General features: G+C 26.3%; 2 protein-coding genes across 2 annotated transcripts; one reads left to right on the top strand and one right to left on the bottom strand.

Moving 5' to 3' along the window:
- Nucleotides 1-1,171: 1,171 nt before the first annotated feature.
- MKS88_003906 (elongation of fatty acids protein) lies at nt 1,172-3,041 on the top strand (the record flags this gene model as incomplete). The annotated part of the gene is made up of 5 exons (XM_067217039.1): nt 1,172-1,480; nt 1,683-1,810; nt 2,039-2,203; nt 2,463-2,568; nt 2,874-3,041. 5 exons carry the CDS (start codon nt 1,172-1,174, stop codon nt 3,039-3,041), a joined length of 876 nt encoding a protein of 291 aa, XP_067072714.1.
- A 1,152-nt stretch (nt 3,042-4,193) lies between these two features.
- MKS88_003905 (protein KIC1) lies at nt 4,194-8,760 on the bottom strand (the record flags this gene model as incomplete). The annotated part of the gene is made up of 3 exons (XM_067217038.1): nt 4,194-4,541; nt 4,696-4,744; nt 4,832-8,760. 3 exons carry the CDS (start codon nt 8,758-8,760, stop codon nt 4,194-4,196), a joined length of 4,326 nt encoding a protein of 1,441 aa, XP_067072713.1.
- Between the last annotated feature and the right edge of the window lie 4,457 nt (nt 8,761-13,217).

Raw genomic sequence — 13,217 nt, 5'->3', positions numbered from 1 at the left:
ACGTTATTACATTATAGAAAATTTTCTCATTGATTGAAATTTTTTTTTTTTAATTTTACTATTAGATCATTTATTATTATATTTTATCCCTACATTTATCATTTTATCTTTACATTTATCATTTTATTTATCCTTACATTTATCATTTTATTTATCCTTACATTTATCATTTTATTTATCCTTACATTTATCATTTTATTTATCCTTACATTTATCATTTTATTTATCCTTACATTTATCATTATAACACATAAAACTTATGTAAAATAACATGTCATTTTTTTTTTTATGTTTAAATTTTTTTTTTTAATTAAACCTCAAATCTCCCCAACCTGTTTTCACGTTTTGAAGATTTACAAGTTATAAAAGCGTGTAAAGTTTTTATAACCCTTTGTGTACTATATATATACATATATATATATGTATATATATATAAATATATTGCCTTATGTGAATAGTAAAACGTTATTATGTGAGTAGTAAAATTTTGTTTTTAGGTCCATTGAACTTGTTAGCAGCTACGACATATCATTAGCCCCATTCTTAAAAAAATATACGTGGTTTTTTATAAAACTATATATACATATATTCTTATATATATTCGCACATATATAAATTCGTACATTCATAAATTCGTACATTCATAAATTCGTACATTCATAAATTCGTACATTCATAAATTCGTACATTCATAAATTCGTACATTCATAAATTCGTACATTCATAAATTCGTACATTCATGAATTCGTACATACATAAATTCGTACATATATACATACTATAAATAAATATATACATATAATGCTAGTGCATTTTTAATTTTTAATTTTTTTGTATAGTTGTTTCATATAAAATTATGGAGTTATTTGTTTTTTCATAGTTAGAAATTTTGCCCCTTGTGAACAACATAAATCAATTTAATTTCATAAATAGTTTACGTTCTTTTAATTTAAATCGCGCATAACATATATGCAGTATATACATATGCGGTATATATATTAGGTATATATATGCAATATATTTATTCAGTATATTTATGCAATATACTTATAGGCAATATATTTATCTGATGTAAATATATTTATGTGCCATATATACATATATATTTATTTATACAAAAAAATAGAATTACATATATACACTATACATTTTTAATTATATCCCCGCCAAAATGCCACTGAATATACTATTTATAAATAATTTTGGAGAAAACATTTTAAAATTTTTCAATCCCAATTTGAAATATGGAAGGAGGGTTACTAAAAACTGGTTCCTCGTGAACCCTACCCATTTTTTTTTAGCATTTTTATTATATGTTCTTTTTATTGTGTTTGCATATGTATATAAGGCTTATTTTGTTACAAAACAAAAATACGATAGAAGCTCATCAAAAATAAAAAGCTCTTCTAGTTCTAAGTATAAACATACTCGCTTGGATGGTGTAGTAGAGAAATTGGTGCCTGTATACAACTTGATACAAGTAGGTTTTTTAGTACACGCATGTATATGTGCAGGAAGCACGTGGTTAATATGTTTAGGCGTTTATGTTATGCGTAAAAGCATATATGCCTAACCATTTGCACGTACGAAGATATCCACTACGTAGCGCATATGCATACACGCGTACAGATATACGTATGCACATGTATACTATGCACCATTTTCTCCCCTTCCTTTTTTAGATTTTATTAAGTTTAGTAATAACTGTGTTGACAATATATGAAGCGAGAAAAAGGAAGTTTTCGGTTTTTTACAATTACGTAGATTTTTCCAAAAAAAATATTGCCTTTTGTTGCTGGTTGTTTTACTTGTAAGTCCAAGGAAAAATGAACATGCGCATACATACGCACTTGCGCACATATACGTATATACAGTTATGCATTCAGCGCTTGTTATTTATGCATATCCGTAAGAGTATCACACGTATATACATATAAACACACACACACATTCACATGTATATATATATATATATATATATATATATATATATGTACGCACATGTGCATATTCGTAATTTCTCCTATTTCCCCTTCAGAAATAAATTATTTGATTTTATGGACACCGTACTAATTTTTTTGAGAAGAAAATGGAACCAATTTACCTTCCTTCATATATATCACCATATATCTGTCTTTCTAATTATGTGGATTAACACAAGTGTTGGTTACGATGGGGATATATATTATGTCATTACCATCAAGTAAGAGAAAAAGGAAAAGAAGCATAGGATATTAATAAAGCCTTATAGTGGAATGCAAAAGAAGAACGGGCTTTTTCTTGATGTGTTCCCCATGAATATCTTATGGAATAAAAAAAAAAAATGCAGCACTGATTTGTTTGCATATTCATTTGTTTGTTCACATGCGTATTCACGCGTTTATATATGATATTTATTTTTATATTTATATATATATATATATATATATATATATTTTTTTTTTTTTTTTTACCCTTAACAGCTCTATTGTACACTTCATTATGTACCTTTACTACTTCATTGCAAGCTTAAAATTTAGTATACCAGTATTTGCTAAAGCGTGTGTCACCTATATTCAAATGATACAAGTAAAAAGAAAAAGCGTGCATAGTTGTATGTATACATGATGCTTACAAATATATATACGTACACATATGCTTACAAATATATATACGTACACATATGCTTACAAATATATATACGTACACATATGCTTACAAACATATCTGTGTATATTTGTTTTTATTTTACCTGTTTTCTGTTCGTTTGTTTAATTTTTCTCTTTTCTCTTTTCTCTTTTTTTTTTTTTTTTTTTTTTCATACCGCCTTTTACCTTCAAATCCTTGTAACTTCCCTCCCCCTACATTTATTTTTCCCCCCTTTCCATTTACAGTTCATATGCATAATGATCCCAACATCCAGCGTTTTGTATTTGAAATATAATTCCTTATATCCAAGAAAATTAATGGCTTTGAGTTTCTACTACAGCATCACCTTATTAGTTTTGTTTGCGCAATTTGCGTATAATGCTTATATCCGACCAAAAAAGAAGGTCGCTTAATTTTTTTTTTTTATTATTTTATTTTATTTTCATATTTTATTTTTTTATTTTATTTTCTTATTTTATTTTCTTATTTTATTTTTTTATTTTATTTTCGTATTTTATTTTTTTATTTTATTTTCGTATTTTATTTTCTTATTTTATATTCTTATTTTATTTTTTTTTTTTTATCTTAAATTTTCTTATTTTCACTTCATTTTTTCACAAGTTATAAATACAATTAAAACTAATATAATATATATGTATATATATTTATGTAATAATTAAAGATATGTGTTTGTGATTAATAATTAATTTTAGAAACATAGTTAAAAAAGGAATTTAAATAAATTGCAAAATTCTTCGTTTCAAAATTATATATATTTATATGTACATATACTATGCATGTAACATAAGTGTACATGCACAAACACACACACGTACATAGTGTATAGTACATAGTACACATAGAGCATAGTATATGCTTGAACACACAATGTTACATGTATTATTATATATACGTGTGTATGTATGTACATATATATATATATATATTATGTATACATTGTATATTTTTAACGAATTTTTCATTTTTTTAAGATACCAAAAAAAAAAAAAGAAAAAGAAAATTTATGTTATAACGCGTACTCTATATATAATTTGTTTATTTTGCTGGTAGAGTGTTTATATATACATATATATCTATAAATACATATTTTCTCATAGTGCAATTTGTAATGCCGTAAAAAAGTATATATGCACATATATGTATGTATTTATGTATTCTGTAAGTGCCTGGGATGGGGGCCTATTTATATCCTTATTATTTTGCATTATACCCAATCTTATTTTTATATGAGTGTTCATATTTATTATATTGTATTACATATACTCTGTGTTTTATACGTATTTATTTTTATTATATATAATTTTTCGGTTAAATGATGTTTTAAAAAAATTGAGTTAAAAATCTCATACACAATAAAACAGTTATTTATTATATATTAAAAAGAAATGAAAAATAAAATAAATAAACAAACAAATAAATAAATAAATAAATATATATATATATATATATATATATATATAACAGACACATATGTACTATATGTGCAAATAAAATTAAAAATTTTTTTTTTTGATAAATATGCAGTCACATATAATCATATAAAATTACATAAAAAATTCGGAAATGGAAAAATTCATAATATAAATAAAAAGGATAAATATACTGTTACTACTACTACTGCTTCTAGTTCTACTACTACTACTTCTAGTTCTACTACTACTGCTTCTAGTTCTACTACTACTGCTTCTAGTTCTACTACTACTGCTTCTAGTTCTACTACTACTGCTTCTAGTTCTACTACTACTACTTCTAGTTCTACTACTACTGCTTCTAGTTCTACTACTACTGCTTCTAGTTCTACTACTACTGCTTCTAGTTCTACTACTACTGCTTCTAGTTCTACTACTACTACTTCTAGTTCTCTCAATCGATAAGTTGTGATAAATATGCACCTAACAGAATGCACAGGTTTCGAGCGGAAAGGGGTCTTTTCTTCGAGCCCTTATTTTTTCCTCATTTTTCGCTTCAATATTGCTGCTTGTTCCTTCATTTTTTTCTCCTTTTCCGATTTAATATGTATTATCCTCCCCATCTTATTCCTTCCACTTTTTCCTCATAATTTTTATTTAAATCATGCCATTTACTTGTTCTTGCTCTTCAGCCGAAAAAACGACCATAAAATATATGTAGAGTCCTGTCCCTTTTCCACTTCTCCTCCTTCCTCTCTCTCCTTTCGCCTTACCCGTTCATAAATATTTTCAACTGCTCCTGCAAGTCGCGGTTTTGTGTCCGATACATTTTAACTTTAATTATAAGCTCCTGTATTTTTTCTTCATAACTTTGTATTATCGAGGTATTATTATTACTATCATCACTAACATTACTAAGGATCGTGCAATTTTTATTACATATCATCATCCTGTTAGAGATAAGACTATCATCATCCTCATCAACATTACTACAAAATTTTCCCTCTTTGCTATAATTATATTGTTTCTTTTGTAGTTGCTTCTGATCTTTCTTCTGCTCTTGCTGATGAGTTGTGAAATTGGTTAAAAAGGAATATTGGTTGTTATTACTACTATTCTTTTTGAGTCTATTCATTAAATTTAATTCTAATTCCTCCTTTTGTTTCTTCAAAATTTTTATTTCTGCTTCTTTTTCTTTTAATGCATAACTTAAATTATTATTGAAACTTAATAGCGATTTTATCTCAACATTTAATTTTGTATTTTCGATTTTACTTTTTTGTATCATAACTTTTCGTTTTTCACATAAATCTTGTAAAAAATATTTTTCTCGATATAATCGTTTCACATCATGAGCATGGTTAATGGTATCATAACACTGTTCCAAAGCTTTCTTCTGACCATTACTTATTTTCATTTCTTCAGCATAAGGTAAATTTTCTTTTTTTTCCAAACAATATTTTTCAGAATAATGTGGGTGCATTATGATTTTACGCAAAACGCTGTTCGTCTTCGACTTATCACAGTTGTTTCCAATACTGTTATAGTTTCTTCTAGTGGTATTGCCGCTATTACTGTTATCATTACTGCTCTTATTTTTTGCCCTCTCTCTTCCATTTTTTCCTTTTTCCATTTCGACATCATCTAAGTTGTAATCAATGATACTGTTAGGTCCTTCTTCATCTTCCTTGTTCATTTCATAACTGTATGTGCTCCTTCGAGCACAACGCGTGCTTTTGTAGATATGTGTCAAACTGCTGTTACCACCCTCGTTCACACTGCCATGTTGACTACTACTATTACAACTACTACCTCCTTCGTTTTTTGGAGTATCACAGTATCCGAAAAGAATATTCAAATTAAAATCACTGCCGCAGTCAGAATCTTCACCACTGCAATTTCCCTCATCGTGCTCCGCTTTCTGCTGCTTCTGCTCCTGCCCCTTCTCATCATTAATATCATTTTGAAACGTCGCATTTCTTTTTACTTTTGTCAAACCAGAATTTCTCTCAGTGTTATAATCCTTTTGATTATTATTATTATTAATTTTTTTTTTTTCCCTAATATCCTCATTATCTATACCTACACTTCCAATGCCTCCATTAGCGAAACACCCTTTGTTCATGCTGCTTGCTCCTTCCAGAATTTTCTCTTTATCATAAGCGTCAAATAACTTACTGACTCTTTTGCAATTTTCCTCACTTGCTACTCTCGCTCTTTCCACGTTTTCCACGTCTTCCGCTTCTACATCATAAGCATCACTCATTCCGTTTCCTCCGCTTTTTTTATTTTTACTATTATTATATTTTTTCTGATTACCCTCCTTTTTGTCATGTTTCTTATTTTTCTCACTTCTCTCGTTGTTGCTGTAACTTTTGGTTTTATCGCCCTTTCCAATTCCGCTTTTTCCTTTTCTTTGTTCGTGTATTCTACTATTCATTTGTTCTTCTTTCATTATATTAAAAGCACAATAGGCATTCTGTTTTTCCACTTCTTCTTCTTCCTCTTCGTTACTATAACTATATTCGTTGTTGTCATTAATATGATTTCTATTATTATTGATACGGTAAAATGGTCCATGAACTGGTGTGTGCACTGGTATAGACTTGACAGCCTTAGCACCATCTAAACATTTTATGTAGTGTAAATATTCATCTATGTTATTGTAACTACTAGTGATACTTGTGATAGCTTTTGCATGATTCATATAACTATTATGCTTATCTATTTTTTTTTTTATGTACGAATCGGTAGTCCTATTATCATAATTGTCTATATCTGAGTAGCCATTCAAGCACTTTTTACTCATTTCTGATAATCTCTTTGATCTATTTATTAACTCGTTATGAATAATCTCTTGTATATTTTCCGATGCAGGTGATTCAATTTTGTCCATTTCTGTGTTCCTATTAAACGTATCAGACATGACCGAGTCTATCTTGTAAATATCACAGCTTAAAAAGGACTTTTTGAAATTCTCACTACTACTACCACCGTAGTTGTTATAACAACTACTGTAATTATTATGAAAACTTCTGTTTACTTTTTCGTTTTCTTCCTCATTTTCCTTCTCGTTTTCCTCCTCGTTTTCTTCCTCATTTTCCTTCTCGTTTTCCTCCTCGTTTCCCCCCTCGTTTTTCTCCTCATTTTTCTCCTCATTTTTCTCCTCATTTTTCTTCCCTTTTTCCTTCTCCTTTTTCTTTTTTTTGGAAAAAATCGAACCAGTTTCGCCTGCACTATTCAGGTAAATACACTTACTTTTCAGCAACATGTCCAATTTCTCCAGAGAGTTGCAACTGCTGTAACGTTTATTATCACTATTGTCTATGTTAATTTCGTTGTTGTTATTACCAACGTGGTTCATACTTATGTGGTCTCCATCATTCTTATCACTTCCATTATAACTGTAATTCGGGTACGTGAGATTGTCAACCGACTTTACCGTAAAATTTCTGTACTTGTACATGTTATGCAAAATGCTGTTCTTTTCCCTACAACTAATGTTATCGAAAGTGCCATTATTAATATTACTAATAATGTTATCACTCGCATTAACGTTATCATTAATATGAACAACATTATAGTTCGCATTAAATGATAATAAATCCTTTCCTCTTTTTTCGTTTTCCTTCAAATTATCATATATTTTTTTATTGCCCATTAAATATGTAAGATCCTCTCTTTTGTTTAAATATTCTTTGTGCGATCTGAAATTTGTCAAGTCAATGCTACTACCATTTTCATACTCATTAACAATGTTGGCAAAATTAGCACTTCCGTTAATACCGTTAATGGCACTACCATTACTAACACTATTGATATGGCCAATACCGTTTTTATATTTGCTTAGATTAAACACATTCTTTTTTCCTTCTCTCAACTCGCTACTACTGCTTGCATTATTTTTTTCATCAAAATTATAGATATTAGTATTCGACATTTTCGACATATGATTTAACTGAAAAGATGTTTGGTTAAAGCTATCAGAATTTCTTGTTTTGTCACTGTTCATAATATCATTACAACTAATATATGTTTCATTTTTTAAATATTCACTATCGACATTAAAATAATTGTTTTTAAAATATTCTATTTCGAAATCATCGATTTTATAACTGTGTTGATGATAAGGCAATTTGGAGTAGTCGGTGTTACTATCATCGTGTAACATCATTAGGTTCGTGCTCCTCTTATTAACAATGTTGTTACTACCATTACGATATATATTATGATGACTATTATGATGACTATTGGGATTACTATTGGGATTACTATTACTGCTATAATTACTGTTATTTCTACTAAAAATATAATCCCCTTCCTTGTGCTGATTTCTGTTCAGTAATAATTCCCCGTTCGAAGAACTCCAACCATCCATAACGTCACTGTTATTGTTCTTGATGTTACTTATATTATTTCTACTACTCCCTGTGTCGTTATCTCCTGTACTACTCATGTTGTAGTAGTACCCTTTTTTTTTATCACTTAAGAATACACTTTTTGATCTACTTTTTACATCGTAGCTTAAATTTTCCGATGAGCTGACTCCTTTGCAAAAGTTGTACAAACTGTTTTCAATATAGTTAAAGTGCTTTTTATTCGTGTTTGTTATTTCGTTAAAATCGTTATACAACGATTCCCATAAAACGTCATTATTTTGTTCGTTGTTATTATCATTATTACCAGAACTGTTCACATTCATTTTTTGCAATCATATACCAAAAAAAAAAAAAAAAGTAAAGGAAGTAAGGGGGGAAGGGGCAGGAAAGACAAGCTAAGGGAATAAAAATTAGGGAAATAAAAATTAGGGAAATAAAAATTAGGGAAATAAAAATTAGGGAAATAAAAATCAAGGCAAATAAAAATCAAGGCAATAAAATTTAAGGAAATAAAAATCAAGGCAATAAAAGGGAAGAAAAATTAAAGAAATAGAAGTAAAGGAATGAGAAGGAATGCACGTAAAAATCACGATAACGTGTAGCAGAATTAAGATAAATAAAGTGCAGTAAAATATGATTAATAATCAAAGGAAGTTAAATTAGGAGAAGTAAAAATAGTACAAAATGAAGTATAAAAAAAATAAAACAAAACAAAAAGTGTAAAATAAAACAACTAAAACAAACAAAAAAATTGGTAGTAATTTTTATATAGTTGTCAATATTTTGTGTATTCTGAAGCTCGAATTCTTTAATTATTTATTTTTATGTGAATCTGTTAAATATTGCACATAAATATACATAAAATAAAGAAATTCAAATACACCTAATAATATTGTAAAAACACAACTGTGGGCTTTAAACAGATATAGACATATATTTCAAATATATTAAACCTACAAATATATTTGCAATATATTCCAAACTATTTGTTGTATTTTCAAAAGTATGCTCAAATTTTGGACCTTCTGAGTACATACTTTTGTTTTTTTTTCTGTTTTATTTTACTCTTTTAATTATATTCCAAAATGTACATTAATACATATATACTACTTAAATACTTTTAAATAATAATATCACCGCAGGGACAATATATTCATATCAACCATATACTGATATGGAAGAAAAATTAAAACTTTAAAAATCCGTTATAAATAAAAAAAAAATAAAATAATAGGAAAACGATGAGAAATGAAGTAAAACACCTCTATAAATAAAAGTGTTAAAATCAATGATGCAAATTTATTTTAAAAAACCGGAAAAAAAAAATGTATAGAAATGAACAGAAAACCTGCAGTGAATATATATAAATGTAAGATGTATATATGCAATATTTTAAAAAAAAACAGCAAATGTGAATTGAAGTAATTACATATATATAAATATATATAATATGCATATATGTATATACTAATACGGAAGGAAAACATACAACGCAGAAAACAAGAAAAATTTTCTTAAATAATTATTCTATTAAAAATAAAAATTTGAAAATTCTACTGTTTCCCTTTTCTTTTCAACAGAACGTCTTTTTTTACCGTATATATATCTTTATAACAATAAAATAAAAAAATATCTGTGGTAAAAAATATATTAACATAAATAAAATATATATATATATATATATATTTATATTTTTATGAATGTATATAAAAATTATACATATACGTATGTACATAATATATGGCAGTGTTATTAATTAAAAAAGGTAAACAAATATATATTTATGTATATATTACTATAATATATAATATATAATACATAGTATTTATATGATACATATATATTTATTTATTCTTTTTTTATTATTTATTTCTTAATGAAGGTAGAAACAAAGCAAAATGAGAAATTTTTTTAATTTTTTTTATACAAAAAAAAAAAAAAAAAAAAAAAGGAAATATGACTATTTTTGAATTCAAAGACTTGTGCACTTTTTCTTTTCTTTTCTTTTTTTTTTTTTTTCTAACATACTTTTATATGTAATAAACATTTACTCCTCACATACAATTTTTTAATTCCAAATGATAATGCTTAAAGGAAATTAAAGCATTTTATTGTATATATCGTTTTGAAGGTCATTATATATATATATATATATATGTATATATTTTTTTTTATTATTATGAACATGTAAAATGCGTATATTCATATATTTATGCATATATGATGATGACAAAATTATTGGATTGTTTTTTATTTTACTTTTTTCCAACTTCAATTTTCAAAAATTGTATGTTACATTTTTTTGTGCGCTTATTTTCAACTTCGTTCCCCTTTTATCCTTTTTAACGCATGTAAAAAATATAAGGAATAAGGAAAAGGAAATTACGACGGTAACCATATACATTTATATTATTTATACATAAGATACATACATATATATATATATATATAATTTTTACGTATACTGTTCATATATGTGCTTGTATGTAAATATAAAGACATTCTTTGAAAACTTTTTATTTCATCGGATTAGCAATTCCCTTTTTTAAATTTATTTATATATAGCATTAACTATAATATAACATCACGTATATAAATACATTTTAAAATGTTTAATGCTTCACGGATATATTAAAATTCTTAAGATGATGCTATAATAATAACATGACATAAAATTTATTACAAGGGAAAGGAACAAAATAAGTATATATATATATATATATATATATATAGAAGTACCTATTAGGCTTTTTTTAAAAACATTTTTTACAACATATGCATAAAAATAGTATAACCGTAATGGAACTGTTTATTTATTTTTTTTTTTGTAAGGAAAAAATTGAATAGAGTTCATATGCATTTTCCCATTTAAAAAATAAAAGCTTGCAAGTATATATACGCAATATTTACGCATGTTTGCGTGCATATGTATATCAACATGTGCATAATTCCCAAATTAGCGATGTTATTACACAAATACATTATTTATTTAAATTATTTTAACATGAACGGAACAATTTTGCAATTAAATGTAAATGATCATTCGTCTTAACCCCGAATGAAGGAAGAAACAGTAAGCTGCATGCATTTACTTAAATTTTAATGAGCTCGAAAAATATTATGAATGGCATCGATTAAAAACATATAATTTTTCTTTCCTTTTTCTTTTGTTTTTATTTTTTAAATACAATTTGTTAATACATTTCTGGGTATGTCAAAGTATTCCTATAACAACATTTTTACCACCTCAGTGCATTTTGCATTAAGGCAAATGCTTGCTATATTAACCAAAATAATTGATGATATATAAGGGTCATACACAGACATACATGTAATATATATAAATACATAAACATATATATACATATATAGATATTTATATACATATACTTGTATATGCTGAAATATGAGTACTTATCCAACGAGGTACTTTTAGCTACTAAGGTTATAACTGCCAATTTTTAGAGTTTCACACAGGACAATAAACAGCGCTTTTCTGTTTAATATTCATCTTTTGCATTGAAATAAACAAAATTTTTGTATGGATGTACAACAATGTAAGAGCAGTTGTACAGTGTACCATCATAAATAATTTTACGACTTACCCGTTTATAGTAATATCAATGATTTACTTAAAAAATAACTAATATATTTACATAAATTGTAAAAAGAAATTGTTTGTATGTATTATGTAGGTAATATCATACTTAAATAAAGTATTCGTTTTATATGAATGGTACAGGAGAATGCATGCGTCCTTTTTTACTTCTCTACTTTTCTGTCAGCCTTCAATTTATTATTTTTTTTTTTTTATTTTATTTTACACCTTTTTTTCTCGTTTTTTTATTTTATATCATTTTTTTTTTTTTTATTTCGTGTACTATTTTTTAAAAATTACTTTAACGTTTATACTTTTTTCATTTCAAAAGAGTTCGTAAAAATGTCCTCACAAATTTTGCGCTTTTTGCATTAACCCCATTTTTAGCAGCTTTTAAGAAGTTAAAAAATATATGACACACATATTCTACATATGCTCAATTTAATACAATATACTGATATTATAACCTTGTCAAATGGTTAATCATGCATAAGAAAAGAAGCATAAAAGGGGTATAATCATATACATAAGTGTATACATGTATACTACGTATATATGCACATGTGTATGTTTGTATATAAAAAAGCACATGGGAATAGATAATTTAAGATGTCCATTTACCAATATTTTTTTTTTATAAAACATACGATGCCATTTCCTGTACAAGTCATAATTTGAGGAAAAATAAACGAATAAAAAAAAAAATAACAAAATAAAATAAACTTAAATATATATCCCCCGTTAAGAAGTTTAGACTATATAAAATTAGAGCTTACTAATTAAAACAGTATAGACTGTATTACGTCAAACATATATACAAACACATATTTGTAGGTAACTGTACTTACCATTCTTAAGAGGACATAACTAGCTTTACATCCATACAAAAACTATTCATTTTAAATGCTTTTTTTTTTTTTATTTATATACATACATATATATATGTGTGAGTAAAGAGAAGTAAACCTTTCTTTTTAAAGCTTTATAAATGAGTTACTTCTAATTTTACAATTTTAATAAATGCTACATATTTTGAATTAATTTCTCATTGTATAACGTTCACTAAATAACCACATTTTTGCATTATTTTAAGATAATTCAACAATAGTAATAGTTTTTTATTTTTTTTTTTTTTTTCCAGCTCAGTAACCTCATTCTTCTTCTACATATATATACGTATGT

The sequence above is a fragment of the Plasmodium brasilianum genome, chromosome 11, assembly GCF_023973825.1.
Source record: "Plasmodium brasilianum strain Bolivian I chromosome 11, whole genome shotgun sequence".
Classification (NCBI taxonomy): domain Eukaryota; phylum Apicomplexa; class Aconoidasida; order Haemosporida; family Plasmodiidae; genus Plasmodium; species Plasmodium brasilianum.
Note: the sequence above shows the minus strand (reverse complement) of the source record. Positions and strands in the feature narration are given on the sequence as shown.